Here is a 23,592-nt window from a genome sequence, read left to right as displayed (position 1 = left end):
TTCTTGTAAATGTACTTACTTCATTAAACCACCAGAGGTCACCAAAAATCAAAAAAGGAATTTGCATGAAGCTGTTGGCTGCTGAGCTGACCATAGATTCATTAACACCAATACCAATCCAGTCCTTAAAGGGAAAGTTAAAATATACATAAAAATTCAAAAAGATTTAAAAAAATATATATTTTACTTATCTTGATTTAATTTTAAGAAAAATGTTCAGCACTAATATAAACTGTTAGTATAGTGTCTGTTTCTCACTGCCGCAGAACACGCTGCTTATCCAGAGTCTTCGTTGTTGCCTGTATCTGTCTGACTGATGAAGGGCATTATATGGCCGAAACGTCTTCTTTATTTTTGGATTGCCTACGCACAAAATTATCTTCTTACCAACATTTATCTGAATGCAAAGTTTTCTACAAGATTTATATGGGATAGGATCCCACTTGGGCACCATCCATGGATTGCCGAAATTACTATTTTCATATGTGTAGTTATAGGCTTTGCCTTATTGTGATAATGTCGTAGAGTGCACAGTATTGTAATGATGAGGTTAGAATATTGTGTGCATCTATCTGCTCTACTCTATTGAGAAAGAATGAAAATATTGTGTATCACTTTAACCCCTTAATGACCGCTTATACGCCTTTTAATGGCGGCAGTTAAGGGGCCTTTTTCGTCAGCGCTGCTTTTTAACGCACAGAGGAATAATTGTATAGCACCCCCCAGCGTCGTAAAATCTCAGAGGTCTTGGCTACCGGGGGTAGCTGAGACCCCGGAAAACATGATTCTGGTCGGTTTTTACAGTCTCCAGTCTTGTCATCGCCATTATTCATCAAATAACGGCGATCACAAAAGAAGTCAGATTTTTCATTCATTTCTCTCTCCTTTGATATGATCTAGCATACCAGAGGTGAGAGAAATGGGGTCCCCTAAGCCCCCCCGATACCTCCGCCATCCCCGGATCCTCCTGCTCCGTCCCCCGGCCCTCTGTGTTTTCTTCCTGGAAGAAAATGGCAAGCGCATGCGCAGTGTGCCCGCCGAGATCTGCTGGCCGGTACCCGACAACAATAGGAAATTTTCCTATTGGTTACATACATAGTTATTAAGGTTGAAGGAAGACTATATGTCCATCTAGTTCAACCCATAGCCTAACCTAACATGCCCTAACATGTTGATCCAGAGGAAGGCAAAAAAAAAACATGTGGCAAAGAGTAAGCTCCACATTGGGGAAAAAAATTCCTTCCCGACTCCACATACGGCAATCAGACTAGTTCCCTGGATCAACGCCCTATCAAGGAATCTAGTGTATATACCCTGTAACATTATACTTTTCCAGAAAGGTATCCAGTCCCCTCTTAAATTTAAGTAATGAATCACTCATTACAACATCATATGGCAGAGAGTTCCATAGTCTCACTGCTCTTACAGTAAAGAATCCGCGTCTGTTATTATGCTTAAACCTTTTTTCCTCCAACCGCAGAGGATGCTCCCTTGTCCCTGTTTCAGGTCTATGATTAAAAAGATCATCAGAAAGGTCTTTGTACTGTCCCCTCATATATTTATACATTAAAGTAAGATCACCCCTTAGTCTTCGTTTTTCCAAACTAAATAGCCCCAAGTGTAGTAACCTATCTTGGTATTGCAGACCCCCCAGTCCTCTAATAACCTTGGTCGCTCTTCTCTGCACCCGCCCCAGTTCAGCTATGTCTTTCTTAAACACCGGAGACCAGAACTGTGCACAGTATTCTAAGTGTGGTCGAACTAGTGACTTGTATAGAGGTAAAATTATATTCTCCTCATGAGCATCTATGCCTCTTTTAATGCATCCCATTATTTTATTTGCCTTTGTAGCCGCTGCCTGACACTGGCCACTGAATTTAAGTTTGTCATCCACCCATACACCCAGGTCTTTTTCATTGACGGTTTTGCCCAGAGTTTTAGAATTAAGCACATAATTATACATCTTATTACTTCTACCCAAGTGCATGACCTTACATCTATCCCCATTAAAGCTCATTTGCCATTTATCAGCCCAAGCTTCTAGTTTACATAAATCATCCTGTAATATAAAATTGTCCTCCTCTGTATTGATTACCCTGCAGAGTTTAGTGTCATCTGCAAATATTGAAATTCTACTCTGAATGCCCCCTACAAGGTCATTAATAAATATGTTAAAAAGTAGAGGGCCCAATACTGACCCCTGTGGTACCCCACTGCTAACCGCTACCCAGTCCGAGTGTGCTCCATTAATAACCACCCTTTGTTTCCTATCCCTGAGCCAGCTCTCAACCCACTTGCACATATTTTCCCCTATCCCCATTATTCTCATTTTATGTATCAACCTTTTGTGTGGCACCGTATCAAAAGCTTTTGAAAAGTCCATATACACTACATCCACTGGGTTCCCTTGGTCCAATCCGGAACTTACCTCTTCATAGAAACTGATCAAATTAGTCTGACATGAACGGTCCCTAGTAAACCCGTGCTGATACTGGGTCATGAGGTTATTCCTCTTCAGATACTCCAGTATAGCGTCCCTTAGAATGCCCTCCAGGATTTTACCCACAGTAGAGGTTAAGCTTACTGGCCTATAATTTCCGAGTTCAGTTTTTGTTCCCTTTTTGAATATTGGCACCACATTTGCTATACGCCAGTCCTGCGGCACAGACCCTGTTATTATGGAGTCTTTAAAGATTAAAAATAATGGTCTATCAATGACTGTACTTAATTCCTGCAGTACTCGAGGGTGTATCCCATCCGGGCCCGGAGATTTGTCAATTTTAGTGATGTTTAGACGCCGCCGCACTTCCTGCTGGGTTAAGCAGGTGACATTTAATTGGGAATTTTTATCACTAGACATTTTGTCTGCCATGGGATTTTCTTGTGTAAATACTGATGAAAAAAAGTCATTTAGCATATTGGCTTTTTCCTCATCCTCATCCACCATCTCACCCAGACTATTTTTAAGGGGGCCAACACTATCATTTTTTAGTTTCTTACTATTTATGTAGTTAAAGAATATTTTAGGATTATTTTTACTCTCTCTGGCAATGAGTCTCTCTGTCTCAATCTTTGCTGCCTTGATTTGCTTTTTACAGAATTTATTTAATTTTCTGTATTTATTTAATGCCTCCTCACTACCTACTTCCTTTAATTCTCTAAATGCTTTCTTTTTGTCACTTATTGCTCCCCTTACAGCTCTATTTAGCCATATTGGTTTCCTCCTAATTCTAGTATGTTTATTCCCATACGATATATACTGTGCACAGGTCCTATCCAGGATGCTAATAAACGTCTCCCATTTTCTTTGTGTATTTTTGTGTCTCAGGATATCGTCCCAGTTAATTGCACCAAGATCCTCTCTCATCCGTTGGAAATTTGCCCTCCTGAAGTTTAGTGTCCTTGTAACCCCTCTACTACACATCTTTTTAAAGGATACATGAAAACTTATTATTTTGTGATCGCTATTTCCCAAGTGACCCCCAACCCTTATATTTGATATGCGGTCTGGCCTGTTGGTTAATATTAGGTCTAGCAGTGCCCCCCTTCTTGTTGGGTCCTGAACCAGTTGTGAAAGGTAATTGTCTCTCATAATTGTCAAAAACCGATTACCTTTGCTGGAACTGCAGGTTTCTGTTCCCCAATCTATTTCAGGGTAGTTGAAGTCCCCCATAATAATGACTTCTCCTTGAGTCGCAGCTTCATCTATTTGCTTTACGAGGATATTCTCCATTGCTTCCATTATTTTTGGAGATTTATAACAAACCCCTATCAGTAATTTATTATTTTTTCCCCCTCCCCTTATCTCCACCCACAGGGATTCTACATTTTCATTAAATTCACCTATGTTATCGCGCAGGATGGGTTTTAAGGATGATTTTACATATAGACACACCCCTCCCCCTCGCTTATCTGTACGGTAATTTCTGAACAGGCTATAGCCCTGCAAGTTAACAGCCCAGTCATGGCTCTCATCCAGCCACGTTTCAGATATCCCCACCATGTCATAATTATGCTCCAACAACATTAGTTCTAATTCGTCCATTTTGTTGGCGAGGCTTCTGGCATTAGTATACATGCACTTTATGTTCCTCTCTGTACTTCTATTTCTTAAATTATTAACTGTTCTGACCCCACCCCCCATGCCACCGCCACCCCCAACTTCCTTATTTGTGCCCAGGTCTCTGTCTGCACTATCTTCCCCTCCTATAAAATGAATACCCTCCCCCCCAATTCCTAGTTTAAACACTCCTCCAACCTTCTAGCCATTCTCTCCCCCAGCACAGCTGCACCCTCCCCATTGAGGTGCAGCCCGTCCCTAGCGTAGAGCCTGTAGCCAACTGAGAAGTCGGCCCAGTTCTGCAGGAACCCAAACCCCTCTTTCCTACACCAATTCTTGAGCCACTTATTAACCTCCCTAATCTCCCGTTGCCTCTCTGGCGTGGCACGTGGTACCGGCAGTATTTCGGAAAATACCACGTTGGAGGTCCTTGCTTTCAGCTTGCAGCCTAATTCCCTGAAATCATCTTTAAGGACCTTCCACCTACCTCTAACTTTGTCATTAGTGCCAATGTGCACCATGACCGCTGGGTCCTCACCAGCCCCTCCCAATAATCTGTCCACCCGATCAGCGATGTGTCGGACTCGAGCGCCAGGTAGGCAGCACACCGTTCGACGATCCCTGTCTTTGTGACAGATTGCCCTATCTGTTCCCCTAATAATTGAGTCGCCCACTACCAGCACCTGTCTAGCCTGCCCTGCTCTCCTATTTCCCTCCTTACTGGAGCAGTCACTCCTCCGGCTTTCAGAGGACATGCCTGGCTGCAGCAGTGCTACCCCTGTACTGGCACCCCCCTCATCTGCCAACTTAGCAAACTTATTGGGGTGTTCCAGATCAGGACTAGCCTCCCTGGCACTCTTCCCTCTACCCCGCTTCCTAACTGTCACCCAGCTTGCTACTTCATTGTCCTGCAGCTCCATCCCACCATCCCCCCCTCATCTGTCCCATTGAGCGTCTGCTCCGTGAGCAGAAGACTCCTCTCCATATTGTCTATGGATCTCAGTGTTGCCAGCTGCACATTTAGAGTCAGAATCTGGGTTTCCAAATGCACAACGTGCTCACATCTCGCACAGCAGTATGCACCCTCGATCAGCTGCTCAAGGACTGCATACATGTGGACCCCATCACAGTGATCAAAATTTAAAAAAAAGTTAATTAAAGCTCCCTTTATCACCCCCTTAGTTACATAAAAAATTATAAAATAAAAAAATGTAATTTTTTCCATTCTTTGCAGTTAGGGTTAGGGTTGTGGCTAGGGTTAGGGTTGGGGTTAGAGCTGTGGTTAGGGTTGGGGCTAGGGTTAGGGTTGGGGCTAGGGTTGTGTTGGGGTTAGGCTTGTGTAGGAGTTAGGTTTGGGGTTACAATTGTGTTGGGGTTAGGGTTGTGGTTTGTGTTGTGTTATGGTTTGGGTTGTGGTTAGGGTTGGGATTAGGGGTGTGTTGGGGTTAGGGCTGTGTTAGGGTTGGAGTTAGAATTGGGGGGTTCCACCGTTTAGGTACATCAGGGGGTCTCCAAACGTTACATGATGCCCGCCATCGATTCCAGCCAATTTTGATTTTAAAAAGTCAAACAGTGCTCCCTCCCTTTTGATCTCTGCCATGTGCCCAAACAATGGCTTTCTGCCACATATGGGGTATCGGTATACTCAGGAGAAATTGCACAACAAATTTTGTGGTCCATTTTCTCCTGATACCCTTGTGAAAATTAAAAAAAGTCTGGGTCTAAAGTAAATTTTTTGCGAAAAAAGAAAAAACATTAATTTTTTCCTTCCTCATTGCATTAGACCTCGTGAAGCACCTGAAGGGTTAATAAACTTCTTGAATGTGGTTTGGCGCACCTTGAGGGGTGCAGTTTTTAGAATGGTGTCACTTTGGAGTATTTTCTGTCCTGCTGACCCCCCAAACTCACTTCAAATGTGAGGTGGTCCCTTAAAAATGGTTTTGTAAATGTTGTTGGAAAAATGAAAAATCGCTGGTCAACTTTTAACCCTTATAACGTCCTAACAACAAAAAAATAATGTTTCCAAAATTCTGCTGATGTAAAGTAGACATGTGGGAAATGTTATTTATTAACTATTTTGTGTGATATGACTCTCTGATTTAAGGGCACAAAAATCAAAAGTTTGAAAATTGCTAAATTTTCCAAATTTTTGCCAAATTTACGTTTGTTTTTTTCATAAATAAACGCAAGTCATATTGAAGAAATTTTACCACAAACATGAAGTACAATATGTCACGAAAATACAGTCGCAGAATCAGTGGGATACGTTGAAGCGTTCTAGAGCGATAACCACATAAAGTGACAGTGATCAGAATTGTAAAAATTGGCTTAGTCATTAAGGTCAAAATTGGCTCGGTCACTAAGGGGTTAAATGACATTGGAGCAGTTTTGTGTATTTTTAGGCTGTTTTCTATTATGATGTCACAGTTTTTTGTTTTTTTTACACTTTTATGTTCCATTGTGATGTGAATGCTGGATCCCGATTATCAGCCTGTGTAAACATGTTATTGACCATCCGACGAATGAGCTAAAGAATCGTATATCGGGTGATGGGATTTTATTATGTTGATATTGTTATCGGTACACATCGCTCAGTGTAAACGGGATGTGCTGCCGACAACATGACTCCCTATGGGAACAGAACATTGCATGAGCCATCAGTTTTTGTTAGACCATGAAAACAGATCAGTAACGAGCACTGATTGCTTTGAATATAGTTGATTGGTACTCAGTTTTAGAAAACTACTGTCCCCAGCTGCAATTTATTTATTTATTTAAATGCTTTACTCACCCTACCTGGGTCCAGCAGCTTTGACTCATCGATGGACCAGGGGAGAGTGAGTGACCAACAGCTTGTTTTTGCTTGTTTTTTTAAACAAACTGCAGCCATGAAATATTTTTTTTTCAAAAATGAAAAACCCACTTAAAATAATGTTACACGTGAATCAATGATAACTAAGTAGGTGTCACTACTATGTATTACAGAGTTGCTGCTTACGCCCCTGGACCTTACAGATAAGTTAAGGAAGTTTCTAATGACACACTTGCCAACATAAACAGTTGGACCCCTGGACGAAGCATTTAATTACGAAACGCGCGTCGGGTGTGGTGGGTCTCCAGGAGCGCTCCTTAGGTAATTATTGATGATTACTATATACACTTGTATTTACTTTGATTATTTATTTGCATGTTTGTACATGGTCACTTGGCACAATCATATGTTACGTTTTGTATTATGATATAAATATTTCACTATATTTGGAGTTTGCTCTCCTGGTTAGCCCACCTCTTTACCTGTGCTGTGGTTTTTACCTGTTACTGCTTACTACTTTTAAACATTCATTAATAAAGTATTTATGGATTTTATTGGCCCTGTGTGAAGGATGGCTTCTTCGGTGTTTGTAGCTGGTTATTCCCTTCATGGTATATATATATACAGTGGGGCAAAAAAGTATTTAGTCAGTCAGCAATAGTGCAAGTTCCACCACTTAAAAAGATGAGAGGCGTCTGTAATTTACATCATAGGTAGACCTCAACTATGGGAGACAAACTGAGAAAAAAAAATCCAGAAAATCACATTGTCTGTTTTTTTAACATTTTATTTGCATATTATGGTGGAAAATAAGTATTTGGTCAGAAACAAAATTTCATCTCAATACTTTGTAATATATCCTTTGTTGGCAATGACAGAGGTCAAACGTTTTCTGTAAGTCTTCACAAGGTTGCCACACACTGTTGTTGGTATGCTGGCCCATTCCTCCATGCAGATCTCCTCTAGAGCAGTGATGTTTTTGGCTTTTCGCTTGGCAACACGGACTTTCAACTCCCTCCAAAGGTTTTCTATAGGGTTGAGATCTGGAGACTGGCTAGGCCACTCCAGGACCTTGAAATGCTTCTTACGAAGCCACTCCTTCGTTGCCCTGGTGGTGTGCTTTGGATCATTGTCATGTTGAAAGACCCAGCCACGTTTCATCTTCAATGCCCTTGCTGATGGAAGGAGGTTTGCACTCAAAATCTCACGATACATGACCCCATTCATTCTTTCATGTACCCGGATCAGTCGTCCTGGCCCCTTTGCAGAGAAACAGCCCCAAAGCATGATGTTTCCACCACCATGCTTTACAGTAGGTATGGTGTTTGATGGATGCAACTCAGTATTCTTTTTCTTCCAAACACGACAAGTTGTGTTTCTACCAAACAGTTCCAGTTTGGTTTCATCAGACCATAGGACATTCTCCCAAAACTCCTCTGGATCATCCAAATGCTCTCTAGCAAACTTCAGACGGGCCCGGACATGTACTGGCTTAAGCAGTGGGACACGTCTGGCACTGCAGGATCTGAGTCCATGGTGGCGTAGTGTGTTACTTATGGTAGGCCTTGTTACATTGGTCCCAGCTCTCTGCAGTTCATTCACTAGGTCCCCCCATGTGGTTCTGGGATTTTTGCTCACCGTTATTGTGATCATTCTGACCCCATAGGGTTGGATTTTGCTTGTTGCCCCAGATCGAGGGAGATTATCAGTGGTCTTGTATGTCTTCCATTTTCTAATTATTGCTCCCACTGTTGATTTCTTCACTCCAAGCTGGTTGGCTATTGCAGATTCAGTCTTCCCAGCCTGGTGCTGGGCTACAATTTTGTTTCTGGTGTCCTTTGACAGCTCTTTGGTCTTCACCATAGTGGAGTTTGGAGTCAGACTGTTTGAGGGTGTGCACAGGTGTCTTTTTATACTGATAACAAGTTTAAACAGGTGCCATTACTACAGGTAATGAGTGGAGGAAAGAGGAGACTCTTAAAGAAGAAGTTTCAGGTCTGTGAGAACCAGAAATCTTGATTGTTTGTTTCTGACCAAATACTTATTTTTCACCATAATATGCAAATAAAATGTTAAAAAAACAGACAATGTGATTTTCTGGATTTTTTTTTCTCAGTTTGTCTCCCATAGTTGAGGTCTACCTATGATGTAAATTAAAGACGCCTCTCATCTTTTTAAGTGGTGGAACTTGCACTATTGCTGACTGACTAAATACTTTTTTGCCCCACTGTATATATATATATTGTGAGGTGCCAAGGGGAGAAGTACTAGAAAACAGATATGTTTCTCCCCGTTTCATTTCATATGTATCACGGTATTGATTGTGAAGCTGTTTATTTCTCTGTAATCCGGTCCTGGTTTCTTTAGTGATCAGCCTGAAAGCTCTGGTGCTTCCCTTCCACACATACGATCCAGCTTTTGCTTCAGCTGATATAATCAAGGAACTGCTGGGATCTCAGTCTCTCATCTGCTGGTCTGGGAGCTGACACAGTAAGGTTGCACAAACTTCTTTCTTGTTGTGTAGGTTTATTTTGCAGTTAGTATCTTGTTGTTAGTTAGTGGCCAGACGGCCTTAGACATTTTATTTCATGTTTGGCACGTGTAACATTGTACGGCAAATGTGTACAATAAATACACCTGACACATACCTGTGTGGAACTCGCTAGCCTGCTATTGTTCGTTGTGACTCCATAGCCACCTGCTTGGGCCAAAGCAGAGATCCCTGATGAGCTATATTCCCACAAATGGTTTTCAGAATGCGGGCATAGTGGCTGTTGGACTGTGACTGCAGATAAAGTGCTCTGTGTATGTCCTGGCTGAAAGCTCCGGTGCTTTTGAAGAGCCAAGAGTCCAGTAATATGGAGGAACTAGTGAAACAGTTATTGCAGGCAAATGTGCAACAACAGCAGACCAATACTTACTTCCAGCAAGCCCTGGACCAGCAAAACCAGATTCAGCAAGAGCAGTTGAATGCAATAAAGCAGGCTTCGATTCGGCAGCCCCGAGATGAGAGGGATCATGCACAAAGTGTTGCTGGTGCACGGAAAGCCGTACAAAAAACCCTGCTTAAAATGACTGCTGACAATGATGTAGAAGCGTATCTCACCGTATTTGAACGTATTGCAGAACGTGAGCATTTACCGGTGGACATGTGGGCTGAAGTGGTTGCGCCATTTCTGAGTGGAGATCCACAAAAGGCCTATTACGATTTAAGTGGAGTGGATGCTATGGACTATACCAAATTAAAAAGCGAAATCCTGGCAAGGCTGGGAGTAAACACATATGTACGAGCACAGAGGGTACATTTATGGACTTTTGTGGAAGATCAGCCAGCCCGCTCACAAATGCATGATCTTATCCATCTTGTAAAAAAATGGCTGCAACCAGAGATTTTGACATCTGCAGAGATGGTGGAACGTGTTGTTCTAGACAAGTACCTGCGGTCCTTGCCCCCTAAGTTACAGAGGTGGGTTGGACAAGGTGACCCATATACAGCCGACCAGTTGGTGAATATGGTCGAACGCTACAATGCTTCCGAAAGCCTACTCCAAGGGACGTTATCACCTCGCTGGGCTCCCAAGAAATCGCCAGAAAATACTGCGAGACCTACTTCATCTTCAAAAGAAGAGAACGTTGCAATAAAGGGTAGCAGACCCACAAAGAACTATGGAGGCGGTACAGTCTCACAGCAATTCAGCAGACCCTATCAGGCGTCTCCGGCGAGGAAGCAAGGACCTATACAATGTTGGCGATGTCGCGGGCTTGGCCATGTAGCAGCTAACTGCCCAATGACTACAGAGCCAATGGACTGTAACGCTATGAGACGTCTTTCGTTATATGTACAGTCAGTCTGTGTTGCAGAGGTCCTCACAGGAAATGAACGACACGTGTGTTGCCTCGAGGTCGACGGCCATAGTGTGAATGCCGTCTTGGATTCCGGCAGTCAAGTAACTCTGGTACATGCCAGTTTGGTGGACCCTAGAGCCCTAACGAACTCAACCCTGGGCATTAGTTGCATCCATGGTGATATAAAAAACTACCCCACTGCCTGGGTCACCCTTGCCACGTCAGTAGGAACCAAAAGACATCAAGCGGCAGTCCTAAAGTCTATGGGACATGATGTAATATTGGGGAGAGACTTTCCCTTATTTTGGGACTTGTGGAACCTTAAAAATGGCATGAGCACTCTAGTTGAGGAGGGTGCCGTGGGGCTAACCCCTGAGCTATTGCAGCAAGAGGGGGGGAGTCCATCTCAGAGGTAACTCCAGAATCTGTAGACTCACCTCTGGCTGTATATGCAGGCGACGCAAGTGAACTAGAGGAGGCTATAGAAATGCCAGGTCTTGAGGTGGCCCGTGGAAAGTTCGGGACCGCTCAACACCAGGACCCTACTCTGGCAAGGGCATGGGAAAATGTAAAGGTCTCTGAGGGAAGACCATTGTACCCAGGGGCTCAAAATGAGTTCCCACACCTAGCTGTGCAACAGGGTATGCTGTATCATATAGACAAAGTGCGGGGGGTGGCGGTAGAGCAACTAGTGGTGCCCAAGTCCTTTCGCCAGGTAGTTTTGGAACTGGCACATAAACATCCCTTGGGGGGACACCTGGCTGGAGAAAAAACAAAACACCGTATTCTGCAGCGTTTCTTTTGGCCGGGTCTAGGGGGGGACGTGACCCGGTATTGTCAGTCCTGTCCTACGTGTCAATTGACCACACTTATGTCACATTTTAGAAGCCCCCTTGTGCCCTTACCAATAATAGAGGTGCCCTTCGAGAGGATAGCAATGGATATAGTGGGTCCATTAGTTAAATCTGCCAGGGGACATCAGTACATTTTGGTAGTACTAGATTATGCCACTCGTTACCCTGAAGCAGTGCCTCTGCGGAATGCCAATGCAAAAGCAATTTCAAAGGAGCTTGTTAATATGTTTTCTCGCACCGGCATTCCGAAAGAAATACTAACAGATCAGGGAACCCCCTTTATGTCTCGAATACTTAAGGACTTGTGTAAGCTACTAAAAATCTCCCACTTGCGTACTTCAGTATATCACCCTCAGACTGACGGGTTGGTGGAGCGATTTAGTAAAACCCTGAAGGGAATGTTGAAAAGGGTGGTAGATAAGGACGGGAGGGATTGGGATGCTCTCCTACCATATCTCCTGTTCGCTATACGGGAAGTACCCCAATCCTCCACAGGCTTTTCGCCTTTTGAGTTAGTTTATGGGCGATGTCCTAGAGGCCTGTTAGATATTGCTAAAGAGACTTGGGAACAAGAGGTGACTCTTTATCGCAGTGTAATTGAACACGTAATGCTTATGAAAGATAGAATTGAGGCGGTCATGCCAATAGTTAAAGAATGTTTAGAACGTGCGCAACAGGCCCAAAGCACGGTATATAACCGAGCGGCTAAAACACGAGTCTTTCAACCCGGAGACAGGGTGTTAGTATTGGTACCCACTGTAGAAAATAAATTTCTTGCGAAGTGGCAGGGCCCATACGAGGTGTTGGAGAGAATAGGTGAAGTGAATTATAAGATATATCAACCAGACAAGGGGAAAACCGAACAAATCTACCACATAAACTTGCTTAAGGCCTGGCGGGATAGGGAGAGTCTAATGACAAAAGCCACCCTTAATGATGGACCTCGTAGGGCACCCCCATCTGTGGTAAATGACCCCCAGGTAGCATTGCCAGAGGTGGGTATTGCCGAGACACTATCCGAAAGTCAAAAACGAGAGACTAAGGAATTTATACAGAAAAACGCAGAGGTTTTTTCAGAGCTTCCTGGTCGTACTCACTTAATTAAACACGACATTGTTACTGATCCACAGGTCCGTGTACGACTAAAACCATATCGAATTCCGGAGGCTCGGAGACAAGCCATTGCCCAGGAAGTCGAGAAAATGTTAGAACTTGGAGTCATTGAAGAGTCCCGGAGTGATTGGGCTAGCCCAATCGTGCTAGTGCCCAAACCCGATGGGACTATTAGGTTTTGTAATGATTTTCGGAAATTAAATGAGGTATCAAAATTCGATGCCTACCCGATGCCGAGAGTTGATGAACTTATAGAGAGACTGGGTTCGGCCAGGTACATATCTACTATCGACTTAACAAAAGGTTATTGGCAGATTCCCCTCACGGATTCAGCCAAAGAGAAAACGGCCTTTGTAACGCCCCAGGGACTGTTCCAGTACCGTGATATGCCATTTGGGTTGCATGGTGCTGCAGCCACCTTCCAACGTCTAATAGATATTGTCCTTAAACCCCACGTCCGGTATGCGTCCGCATACTTGGACGATATCATTGTCTTTAGTGATGACTGGGACACACATTTGTCAAAAGTACAAGCCGTCTTAGACTCGATAAAAACTGCTGGGTTAACTGCCAATCCTAAGAAATGTACCTTGGGATTGGAAGAGGCTCGCTATCTGGGATATAGCATAGGGCGAGGAGTCGTAAAGCCACAGACCAATAAAGTGGACGCTATTCAGAATTGGCCACGACCGGTCAACAAAAAACAGGTCGGAGCCTTTTTAGGGATCGTTGGCTATTATAGGCGCTTCATTAAAAATTTTGCCACCATCGCGGCCCCTCTCACAGAGCTTACCAAGGGCTCAAAATCTATCACAATAAAGTGGAACGCAGAAGCAGAGAAGACCTTTCAGTATTTGAAAACGGTCCTCTGTGACCAACCAGTGTTGGTTGCCCCTGACTTTAAACGGGAGTTTATTGTCCAAACGGACGCCTCTGGTGTCGGCCTCGGTGCAGTGTTGTCACAGGAAGTGAATGGCGAGGAACACCCAGTAAGCTATCTGAGTAGGAAGCTTACCAGGGCAGAAAAGAATTATAGCGTGGTTGAGCGCGAAGCCCTGGCTGTGAAATGGGCCCTATTCACCTTACGCTATTATTTACTAGGTCGCCAATTTAGGCTAGTAACGGACCATTCACCCCTAACATGGATGTCCCGCGCAAAAGAGGGCAATGCGAGGGTGACACGCTGGTTCTTGGCATTACAACCTTTTAACTTTTCCGTTGAGCACAGGGCAGGCGCAGCGCACGGGAATGCAGATGCGTTATCCAGAACACACTGCTTAGTGACTCATCGTGTCCGACCCTACAGGCTCGAACAAAGGAAGGGGGTATGTGAGGTGCCAAGGGGAGAAGTACTAGAAAACAGATATGTTTCTCCCCGTTTCATTTCATATGTATCACGGTATTGATTGTGAAGCTGTTTATTTCTCTATAATCCGGTCCTGGTTTCTTTAGTGATCAGCCTGAAAGCTCTGGTGCTTCCCTTCCACACATACAATCCAGCTTTTGCTTCAGCTGATATAATCAAGGAACTGCTGGGATCTCAGTTTCTCATCTGCTGGTCTGGGAGCTGACACAGTAAGGTTGCACAAACTTCTTTCTTGTTGTATAGGTTTATTTTGCAGTTAGTATCTTGTTGTTAGTTAGTGGCCAGACGGCCTTAGACATTTTATTTCATGTTTGGCACGTGTAACATTGTACGGCAAATGTGTACAATAAATACACCTGACACATACCTGTGTGGAACTCGCTAGCCTGCTATTGTTCGTTGTGACTCCATAGCCACCTGCTTGGGCCAAAGCAGAGATCCCTGATGAGCTATATTCCCACAATATATATATATATATATATATATATATATATATATATATATATATATATATATATATGTTTTTTTTGTTGTTTTTTTTTTAGTGTACAAAAGTGGCCAAGGCCTTTAAAATTGACTTCAACATTGTGCCTCTGTCTAGTAAAATAAAAGTCCACTTTGGATACAAGCAAGATGCCGACAACATATTTATTATTGAATCGTTCTCTCCTAGTATAGACAGTCATTGGGGTAATTTGTACATTTTAGGGAATCGCTCATACCGCACTTCCTTTATATATGTAAAGTATATAAACAGCAGTTGTACCCACTTCCATAGTTAATTACTAAGTATTTGGTGTCATGTTTTCCTACAGGATTACAATACATTCCTGGCAAAACAGCCTAATTATAGATTGGTCTTTCCTTTTCTAAATTAGTATTGAAATAGCTTTCCTGCAATGTTTCTATGTTTTGCTCAATTTCCTAATCTGTTTTGGCGGAAGTTATTTTGCTATTGTGTTTTTATCTGGTTTTTCCAGTAGACGACTTTTTTTTTTTTTTATCTTATAGGAAAGATGATTACCGCCTTGGCCCTTAGTGAACCTTTAAAAATAGACTTTGTAGGTAGTTTTCGACACAGTCCATGACATGGATAGAATCAGCCTGGCATTTGTGGGTTTTGTGATGGTCTTTGTCTTTAAGCATTCCTAGCAGTGACTTGTGAGCCGGAGGCAAAGGGTGGAAGGAATTCAACACATGGAGCTGAGTTAATGGATTTTGCTTAATTTCTTCAATCCCTAATGCATGTAAAATAACAGGTGCAAACTTGGCGTAATGAGCAGTACATGATATGATAACTGGACATGTACGGTCCTGAACCCTGTCTGCAACTACTTTGGCAACAGCTGTGTGTGTGTCTAGGAGGTATCCTGTTGCACCGTAAACGGCACGGATTGCCGATACGCAGTCCGACTCCGAGCACCAGTCGCCAATAAGGTCGTGCTGTAAAAGACGGAGTAAATTATCTGGTAGCTGAAAATACCCTTGGCTATCCAATTGACTGTAGAGTTCATTGACAAGTCTTCCATCTTGGTTGGCAAGAAGATGCAAATAGCGTTCTAAATTGGACGATTTAAGGATATCAATCGCCGGGGAGAAGGACTGACGCAACTCCCTTCCGCGGAGATCATAAAGCCCAGTTTTTATAAAATCAGTCAAAATGTGATTTTGATTGGACGCACAAATAAATTTACGGATAGGAATCCCCATTTGTTTTGCATAAAGCGCAGCCATGATGTTGCCAAAATTTCCAGTGGGAATACACACATCGACTGGGGATCCGAAAGTAATAACGCCCTGACAAACCAGATCTAGGTAGGCAGACGCATGGTAGACGATCTGAGGAAGCAGTCTGGCCCAGTTGATGGAGTTAGCGGTACTTAGACTTGTTCCATATTCAGCTGTAAGAAAGCCAGTGAATTGTGGATTAGTGAACATTTCTTTAATGGCTTTCTGACAGAAATCAAAATCAGATTCCACTCCCACAGCTAATCCGTTCTCTCCCTGGCAGGCAATAATTTGTGATTTTTGCACTTGGCTAATTCCATTTTCTGGATAGAGACAAAATACGGCAATTCTCTGCTTGTCGAGGTCACTCAGGCGGCTGAATCCATCCAACACCGCACTGCCTGTGTCTCCAGATGTCGCTACCAAGACTAGGTAGTTACATACTTTTGGAATGCAATAAGCAAAAATATGAGGCATGAACTGTAAGGCCAAGTCCTTGAATGAAGCTGTTGGTCCATGAAATAGTTCGAGGATGAACTGATTCCCTGACAAATGTCTGACGGGAGCAATTTTATTACAAGAAAAGTTGTCACCATAGGCTCTTTCAAGAATTTCACCTAAAACTACGGAGGGTACGTCAGCCGGATGTATACACCTTTCCATTATCACCTGAGCCCTTTCGATGTATGACGATTGGACAAGTCTTCTCCATTCACCATCATTAAGCTTAGGAAGGGCGCTTCCAGGAACATAAAGTCCTCCATCACTGGCCAAGCCTTCTACGACGACATCACTGAAGAATTTTGATTGTTTTTGGTTTGCTTCTCGAGATCTCGTAGAAACAAAGGTTTCAGAATTGACACATTGATATCTTTTAACGGCATCGATGACTTTGTCAGCAACCACATCTACGCAATCCCCCGTCTGACAAAGTACACGCACATCATGCCACTTTTTATAAAAATGCTTCCTTTTCTTAAGTATGTCGCCTATTGAAATGCCGGCCCTTTGGCCAACAATGCGATCCACTTTCATTTGTTCAAGCCTCTCAATAATATCCTGTGAGTGGACATCAAGATAAACAACGATTCCGTTTTTCTTAGCGTGTTCCATGCTGCTAAGGTGAAGAGGGTTGGATCCCGTAAGGGAAATTACACTTCCAGATGCTGAAAACTTTAAAAGAGCTTTTCCTTCCTCATCTAAAAATTGCTCATCACCAACATCCTGCAGTTTATTGGAGACGCTCATATTCCAAGTTTTTTCAAGGACGTCATCATCTACATCTATAACGGGGCAACCAAGTTTTTGACCAAGTATTCTGCCAACAGAGGTCTTCCCCGAGCCTGGAGGACCCATTAGAATCAAATTCTTCTCTCCGACAAGAGAACTGAGAGTCGAGAGCTTGGAATGTGTCAAGGAATTTGAAAACAGAAACCTAGACATTTTCACTATGGAAAGCAGACTGCGGAGACTTGCCATTTTCTTCAGATTTGTAAACCTCTTATCAGTATTAGCACATGCATTGGTATGGCTCGCTGAAAAACAAAAATAGGGATTTCATCAACTGAAGTTTAACATCTAAACAATAAGAGCAAGTATATGTACAATTACGTATCTGGACCAGAAAGCCACTGAACAGCTCCATATAATCTCCAGAATGGATCACGGCATAAGAGGCTATAGGGTCGGGACAATATATTGTTTAAAAATGTATTACAAAATATACTGCACCATTGAATCTCTTGATCATTTCATACAAATGGTGATATAATGGATCTTTGCATAAGTTGTGTATTTAGTACATGGGACAGGTTCAGATCTGATCCTAGGGGTATAAAAAAAAGTCTTTACCAAAGGTCAGTAGTCTCATGTCCACAAACTGCACGTGAAAAATTCATCTTTGGTTACTATAAAAGAATACTCTGGGCAAGCTGACCAACTCTATTATGCCTAGTGCAGGGTTTGAAAGGAAAGGACATAAAACGGAGACTCTTTGTCATGCTCCATCTTCTCAGCTTTTACAAGAGTTATTCAACCTCTTGGCGCAATCTGCCCAATATTTATTGTGGATAAGAAAGGAAGTGTATGGAGCATGCTCAGGAGCTGAACTCAATCCGTACATAGCGGGTGACCACCAGATGTATTAATGATATGCAAGTGATGTAAAAACAGAAACAAACAATTTCAAAATATCCCGATTACGGTAATTCAGTATCGAATATGAGCTCCACATGCAGAAATGCCCTCACTTACATGTCTTGACTGCAACAAATGAAGTTATTAATGGTTTTCTAAGGAATGATCTGCCACAATGAATGCACTTGGGCAAATCATCAAGATTCTCCGCTGGCAGCTCCTGGACAACTACCAACCAACGACGTCCCAGAAGTGCTCGATGGGAGACAAGTCTGGAGACACTGCAGCCATGGTAGCACGTTTAGGCTACACATGCTGCTCACAGTAATAAGTGCGACAAATGGCCTCATGTTGTGGTGAAAAATGGCTCCTGGGACGCTTTGGAGAAATCGCCATATTACTGATTACACGATAGATCCATTCTGTACTACAAGTGATACTGGATATCACATACCAAGCCAAGGGATGACTTCAGACATCTGAATAGCATTTTGTGTATGGACCTTGATGTATGGATTAGTCATGGGTCTCCTGCCCCAAACTTGTCATCGTCATTGGTATGCACAGTATCAGACTGTTGGAATGTCTAAATTCCCCCTAGAGGCTCAATGTTTATGCAAACCATCAAAAAGCATTTGGACTACAAGCCACATGTTACAGATGTCCATTAACTTCACTCCACCGCTCTCAAACGCAATCATGGTGCAGAGGAAGATGGCAATGGAGGTCTTTCCTTTTCAATGATGAATCCCACTTTTGTCTTTGATCTTTTGTCAATGGTTTGGAGACCACATCGGCAATGCCACGAAGAGTCCTTCACGAGGAAACGTTAACCTTGTCCTACTCTCGGGATTATGGTTTTGGGTGGCATAATGTACAGTAGCTGGACCCCTATATTCATCATTTCAGATACACTAAAAGCTTGGCATTATATTGATTTGGTTGCAGAATCAATGGTGTGTTTAGTTTGGGTCTGGAGACCCACAGACCGTACAAGGTTGGTCTTTTACAAACGTCTAAATTAGACCTTACATTGGGCAAGATTCATTTTGCAGGCCTATCCCTATATCACAATATCCTGCCATGTTTTTTAACTTCTCTTGACGTCATCTATTTTTTGGGAGGGGGCCAAAGGAAGAATAATATTGCCATTACCGATTGGCTGGATGTCAACAAGAAGTAAAGAAAGGTGGGTTTTTTATTAGATTTTTTTTCAATATTTATAACTATGTGCCAGATATCTTTTATAGAGTAATGGTAAGCGCGACCATCCTGTGCAACACTCCTATTTCATTTTTCACAAATGTAATAATGTGAATTCCAATCGGAATAGTGCAATTTAATGTTGCATGTTAGTTATGTGCCAGGTACATCAATTACAATCCTAGCAACTCTGCATCTGAGAGCTCCAAGAAACGCGGTCCAGGGATGATGCCCAGCATTATTATTATTATTATTATTATACATTTTTATAGCGCCATTTATTCCATGGCGCTTTACATGTGAATACGGGGCAAATATAGACAAATACATTAAACATGCATATGACTTTCCTAGAGGATTCGGACATCTTCAGGGGCTTATAATTAAAGGAATGGATTTTTTGGCCAAAAAGCATTTTTGCAATATTGTCTCATTAAAAATGTTGCCCTGTTTGGTTTTTGTACAGTGGCCAATGTACAGAAAATTAAACGGGCCCTGTGGTCTTCAGATGTTGATGACCTTTTCTAAGGAGAGATCATCAATATCAGATTGGTGAGGGAATGACATTGTCCCCCGATTGATCAGCTTTTATTAACTCTGGTGGTAAGTGTGTGTTAACAGTGAATAGGGTACACAGTGTAGTGACCATTACCAAAAACTGCACATCAGCTCTTAATCTTTCGAGCTGCAGATCTGGGCAGCAGGTCACTGCACAGTGCTCGGAGCTGTGCTGTTCCAGCTCCATCCACTGTTTACATCCAGCTACCACCGGAGCTAATAAGAGCTGGTCGGCGTGAGGCCTGGTCTCGGACACCCACCAATAAGATATTGATAACTATCTTAAGGACAACCTCTTTAATGGCTACATGCAAATTTGATGTTGGAAAAATGGGTTAGAGAAATCTGATCTGAGGTTGTTCAAGGGTTGTTCCATCTTACACATTTGTGGCCTATCAACAGTAGAATAGGTCAAATACAGTGGATCAGGTAGAGACAGCACACAATCCAAGGTCAGGTCCATAACGGGATCAAAAGGGTTAGTCAGCAGAACAAAGCAAGGAACAAACTTGGGATCAGAACAGTACAAATCAATTCAGAATCAGCAAAACTAGGAAAAACTGGAAGTCACCGCAGAATTTATATAGGATTTTATGTACTCCCATTGGCATTCTGCAAGGAGGGCTACCATTGGAGAAGGTCTGGAGGCCTTTGCTAGTTGGCATGTGCATCTCTCAATGGAAGGAGTGATCACCCCCTGAATGAATGGTGGACTGAGCAGTGAGGACCCACAGAATCGGAGTGGAGGCACCAGGAGTTAGATAGAGGTCAGGTGAGTAGGTAACATATCCCCTATTCCATAGGTCAGTGGCAGTGCCGTACACCTCAATAAATAGAAATGGAGAGCAGTATTGATAAAAGGAGTCCTGCTGAGCCATCAAGGAATATTCACAAGCTTTAATGCAAAGATTTAATGCAAAAAAAACCAAAACAAAAACAACAACATTCTGCTACGGAAAATCTGTTCCATTCATCTGAATGAGTTCACAATTGGTGCAAACACATGGATTTCTGAAGACCTCATTCATACAAATAAGACAGTATCAGAAGCTTCTGCAACCTGTCTGCCATGTGCGACAACATTAAGTAGTGTAACTGCTTCTCTACAGTCTTATGTTCTGCAGAAGCTGGAGGCGTCTGTGATTTTTAGCAGCTGGTTGCATTGGCTTTGAAGGTCAAAGAACTCAGTGTCTTCCTAAGTTGTTGTGGGGTCGGTAACATAATCAATAGAGATGGGCAAAGCGGAACGATCACCTAATGTTTGGGCACGGACCCCGAACATAGATTTCTCTAGGAAGTCTGTGTGACTGTTGAGGTTCGTCACCCCGGACATCGGGTGTTTCGTACTCTGTCTGAATGACAGCCCAAGAAACATCGGCGGCTCTGATTGGAGGTAAGATTATTACTGCCGATCAGAGACCTGCGGTTCCCACGTTGTCAGATGACAGCATGAGCCAACAGCCGAGACTGGTGGTAAAAAGTTTACCGCTGGTCACAGGCGTCGGCTGATGAGAGAGTACTATTCCCATCAGCCTACACCTGCTGTCGCCAATAACCCCCGACAGCAGGAACCACTGATGGGAGTATTCATCAGAATTTTCTCACGGTGCTCGTGGTGATCTCATTGAGGTCATCACAGTTCATCGGACCACTCACAGTGAAGCTGCGTTTTAGGCAACTCGTTTTACCGTTGTTTTTCAGCCTGGATGCTTGCATCATGGCACCGTCCAGGTTGTAAACCACATATTGCAGAGATTTCGGCATGCGACATCTTCACTTCAGACAGGTGGTTGTGTATTTTTTGGGGGGGTACCTAAACCAAACTTTTTTTTTTTTTTTAGATGTTTGGCCGAACCTGCCAGACCCAAACATCCAAGGGATTGCCCATCACTAATCAATATAAAGTTAATGGAAATGATGAATTTGAATATTTTCTGCACAACAGATTTATGAAATGTGCAACTAAGTGGGTTTTGCACTTATATAAAAGTGTTTGGGCGCTCCACTTTTCTTTAAGTGCAATAACAAACAGATCAGGTATTCACTCTCCCTGGGTCCAGTGCTGGCTGTACACCACCGCTCTGGTCTCTGTGTTTTCACTACAGCGGTTGTGTCACATCACCACATAGCCAATCACTAACGACTTTGTGTGCCATCTTCATGAGCAGAGCCACAGAGCTCAATGATTGGCTGCAGCGTTGATGTGAGCTGTTAATGTCATGTCACTGCTGCAGCCAAAACATTGAAATGAGAACAGTATTGGAGAGTCATCAGCGTTTACTTTATGTATATAAAACGCGTTTTGGGTCCACGTCTCTTAAAGTGGAAAACCCCTTTAATTTTATAACTCTTTACACTGTAACAAGTGCATGGTAACATTGTATCCGGTGTATTTATGTTACAGAACTATATTTACACACACATGTCCATTCATAGAGTGGCCGCTGTGTACCGTATACGCTTCTTACCTGCAGACCTGGGGTTCGTTTACCCTGGCACTGACAGCAGTGGCAGCACAAGGCAGGTCTGCGCTCTTCTTCCTCCCTGCCTGACAAAGACACCTACCCACAATGCTTCACTTCACTTGTATTAAAAGGGAAACGTCTTAAATGGGCGATGCTTCCCATGATATTCTGCAAACACAGAAGCAAAATGCACTCGCCCTGAAGCAAAGTTTGCAATTTTAGACTGGTTACCAGTATATCTTACATATCCTTTTTGAAGGAGGAAACATTTCCTACTTTTGCCCCAACTTTTTCAATCCCATAAAAGATCTGCATTAGTAATCGAGACACTAAAAAACAAAGCCATCATATATATGAAAACAGTCAGCAAAGGACAAAAAAGTATTTCATATTTGCCAAATCAGATACGGTTGACAGTTTTCTTCCAACTCATGGAGAACTTGTTTGCATTCTCTTGCCTGCAAGTAAAAGTGCATTGACGCTGGCTGAATATCGGTTACAAGCATTCCTAGGATCGCTCGTTTCCCAATTATTGATCTGGCTAAATAGGTTGCCAATTAACCGGTGAATGAACAAAATGCTTATTCCTTGGGTGAAATGATTTTTAAAGGTTGCTTAAAAATCGTTGTTCTCGGCAGCACATCAGAACCTGTGCTGCCGAGGACAATATTCTATGTGCACAGAACGATCTACTTACCAATCATTCTGTGTGCATGGGAAGTGTAGTCTGCCTTACTAAAAAAAGCTATTAAATTACTTTTATGTAGTCGAGATCGGCAGTCGTTTAATGGGCGTTTGTCTGTCAGCCCACCATAAATCTCAATGTTGCAGCTGGACTTCTTAAATTAGAACCAATCTTCCTCCAAAGTGAATCAAGATCCACATCGGCTAGGTTCACATCTGTGTTGAAGGCTTGCGAATGCTCTATTTTTTTATCGTACAATTAGGACTCAAATCTGTGCAGTGTGAACACGGCCTTAGTGTTCCTGTTTGATTAACCAAATGGATGTAATTTGTGTAACACTATTGCCAATTTCCCTGCCTGGTTCCCCTTCCCCCTCCATGCAGGGACGCTGGCATACTCACCACTCTGGCCCCGCAGTATGGTTCCCGTCAGCTGGCAGGTCTCCTGTTTGCTCAGACTACATTTCTTGGCGGCACACCTAGTGTGCGCACTTCCCCATTCTTAAAGGTGTAGCGCGCGCACATAGTAACATAGTAACATAGTAACATAGTAACATAGTTAGTAAGGCCGAAAAAAGACATTTGTCCATCCAGTTCAGCCTATATTCCATCATAATAAATACCCAGATCTACGTCCTTCTACAGAACCTAATAATTGTATGATACAATATTGTTCTGCTCCAGGAAGACATCCAGGCCTCTCTTGAACCCCTCGACTGAGTTCGCCATCACCACCTCCTCAGGCAAGCAATTCCAGATTCTCACTG

The 23,592-nt window shown here is 42.9% G+C and overlaps 1 protein-coding gene across 5 annotated transcripts in view; it reads right to left on the bottom strand.

The window, feature by feature from the left end:
* THNSL1 (threonine synthase like 1) overlaps positions 1-23,288 on the bottom strand; it is an 81,783-nt gene extending 58,495 nt beyond the window's left edge. Inside the window, exons 1-2 of one of the 5 annotated variants that reach the window (XR_011313953.1) lie at positions 22,145-22,223; positions 20-124 (exon numbers count right to left, since the gene is read on the bottom strand). Coding sequence is in view for 2 of the 5 variants with exons in the window: in XM_069729587.1 (XP_069585688.1) it covers positions 15,087-17,258 (2,172 nt within the window). In the remaining 3 variants the exon portion in view is untranslated. Of the gene's footprint in view, positions 1-19; positions 125-14,674; positions 17,315-22,144; positions 22,236-23,227 lie in introns of those variants that run through there. The other 4 variants (XM_069729587.1, XM_069729588.1, XR_011313954.1 and 1 more) reach the window with 4 other exon arrangements.
* Positions 23,289-23,592: the final 304 nt, after the last annotated feature.

The sequence above is a fragment of the Ranitomeya imitator genome, chromosome 6 (genome assembly GCF_032444005.1).
Source record: "Ranitomeya imitator isolate aRanImi1 chromosome 6, aRanImi1.pri, whole genome shotgun sequence".
Taxonomy (NCBI): domain Eukaryota; kingdom Metazoa; phylum Chordata; class Amphibia; order Anura; family Dendrobatidae; genus Ranitomeya; species Ranitomeya imitator.
Note: the sequence above shows the minus strand (reverse complement) of the source record. Positions and strands in the feature narration are given on the sequence as shown.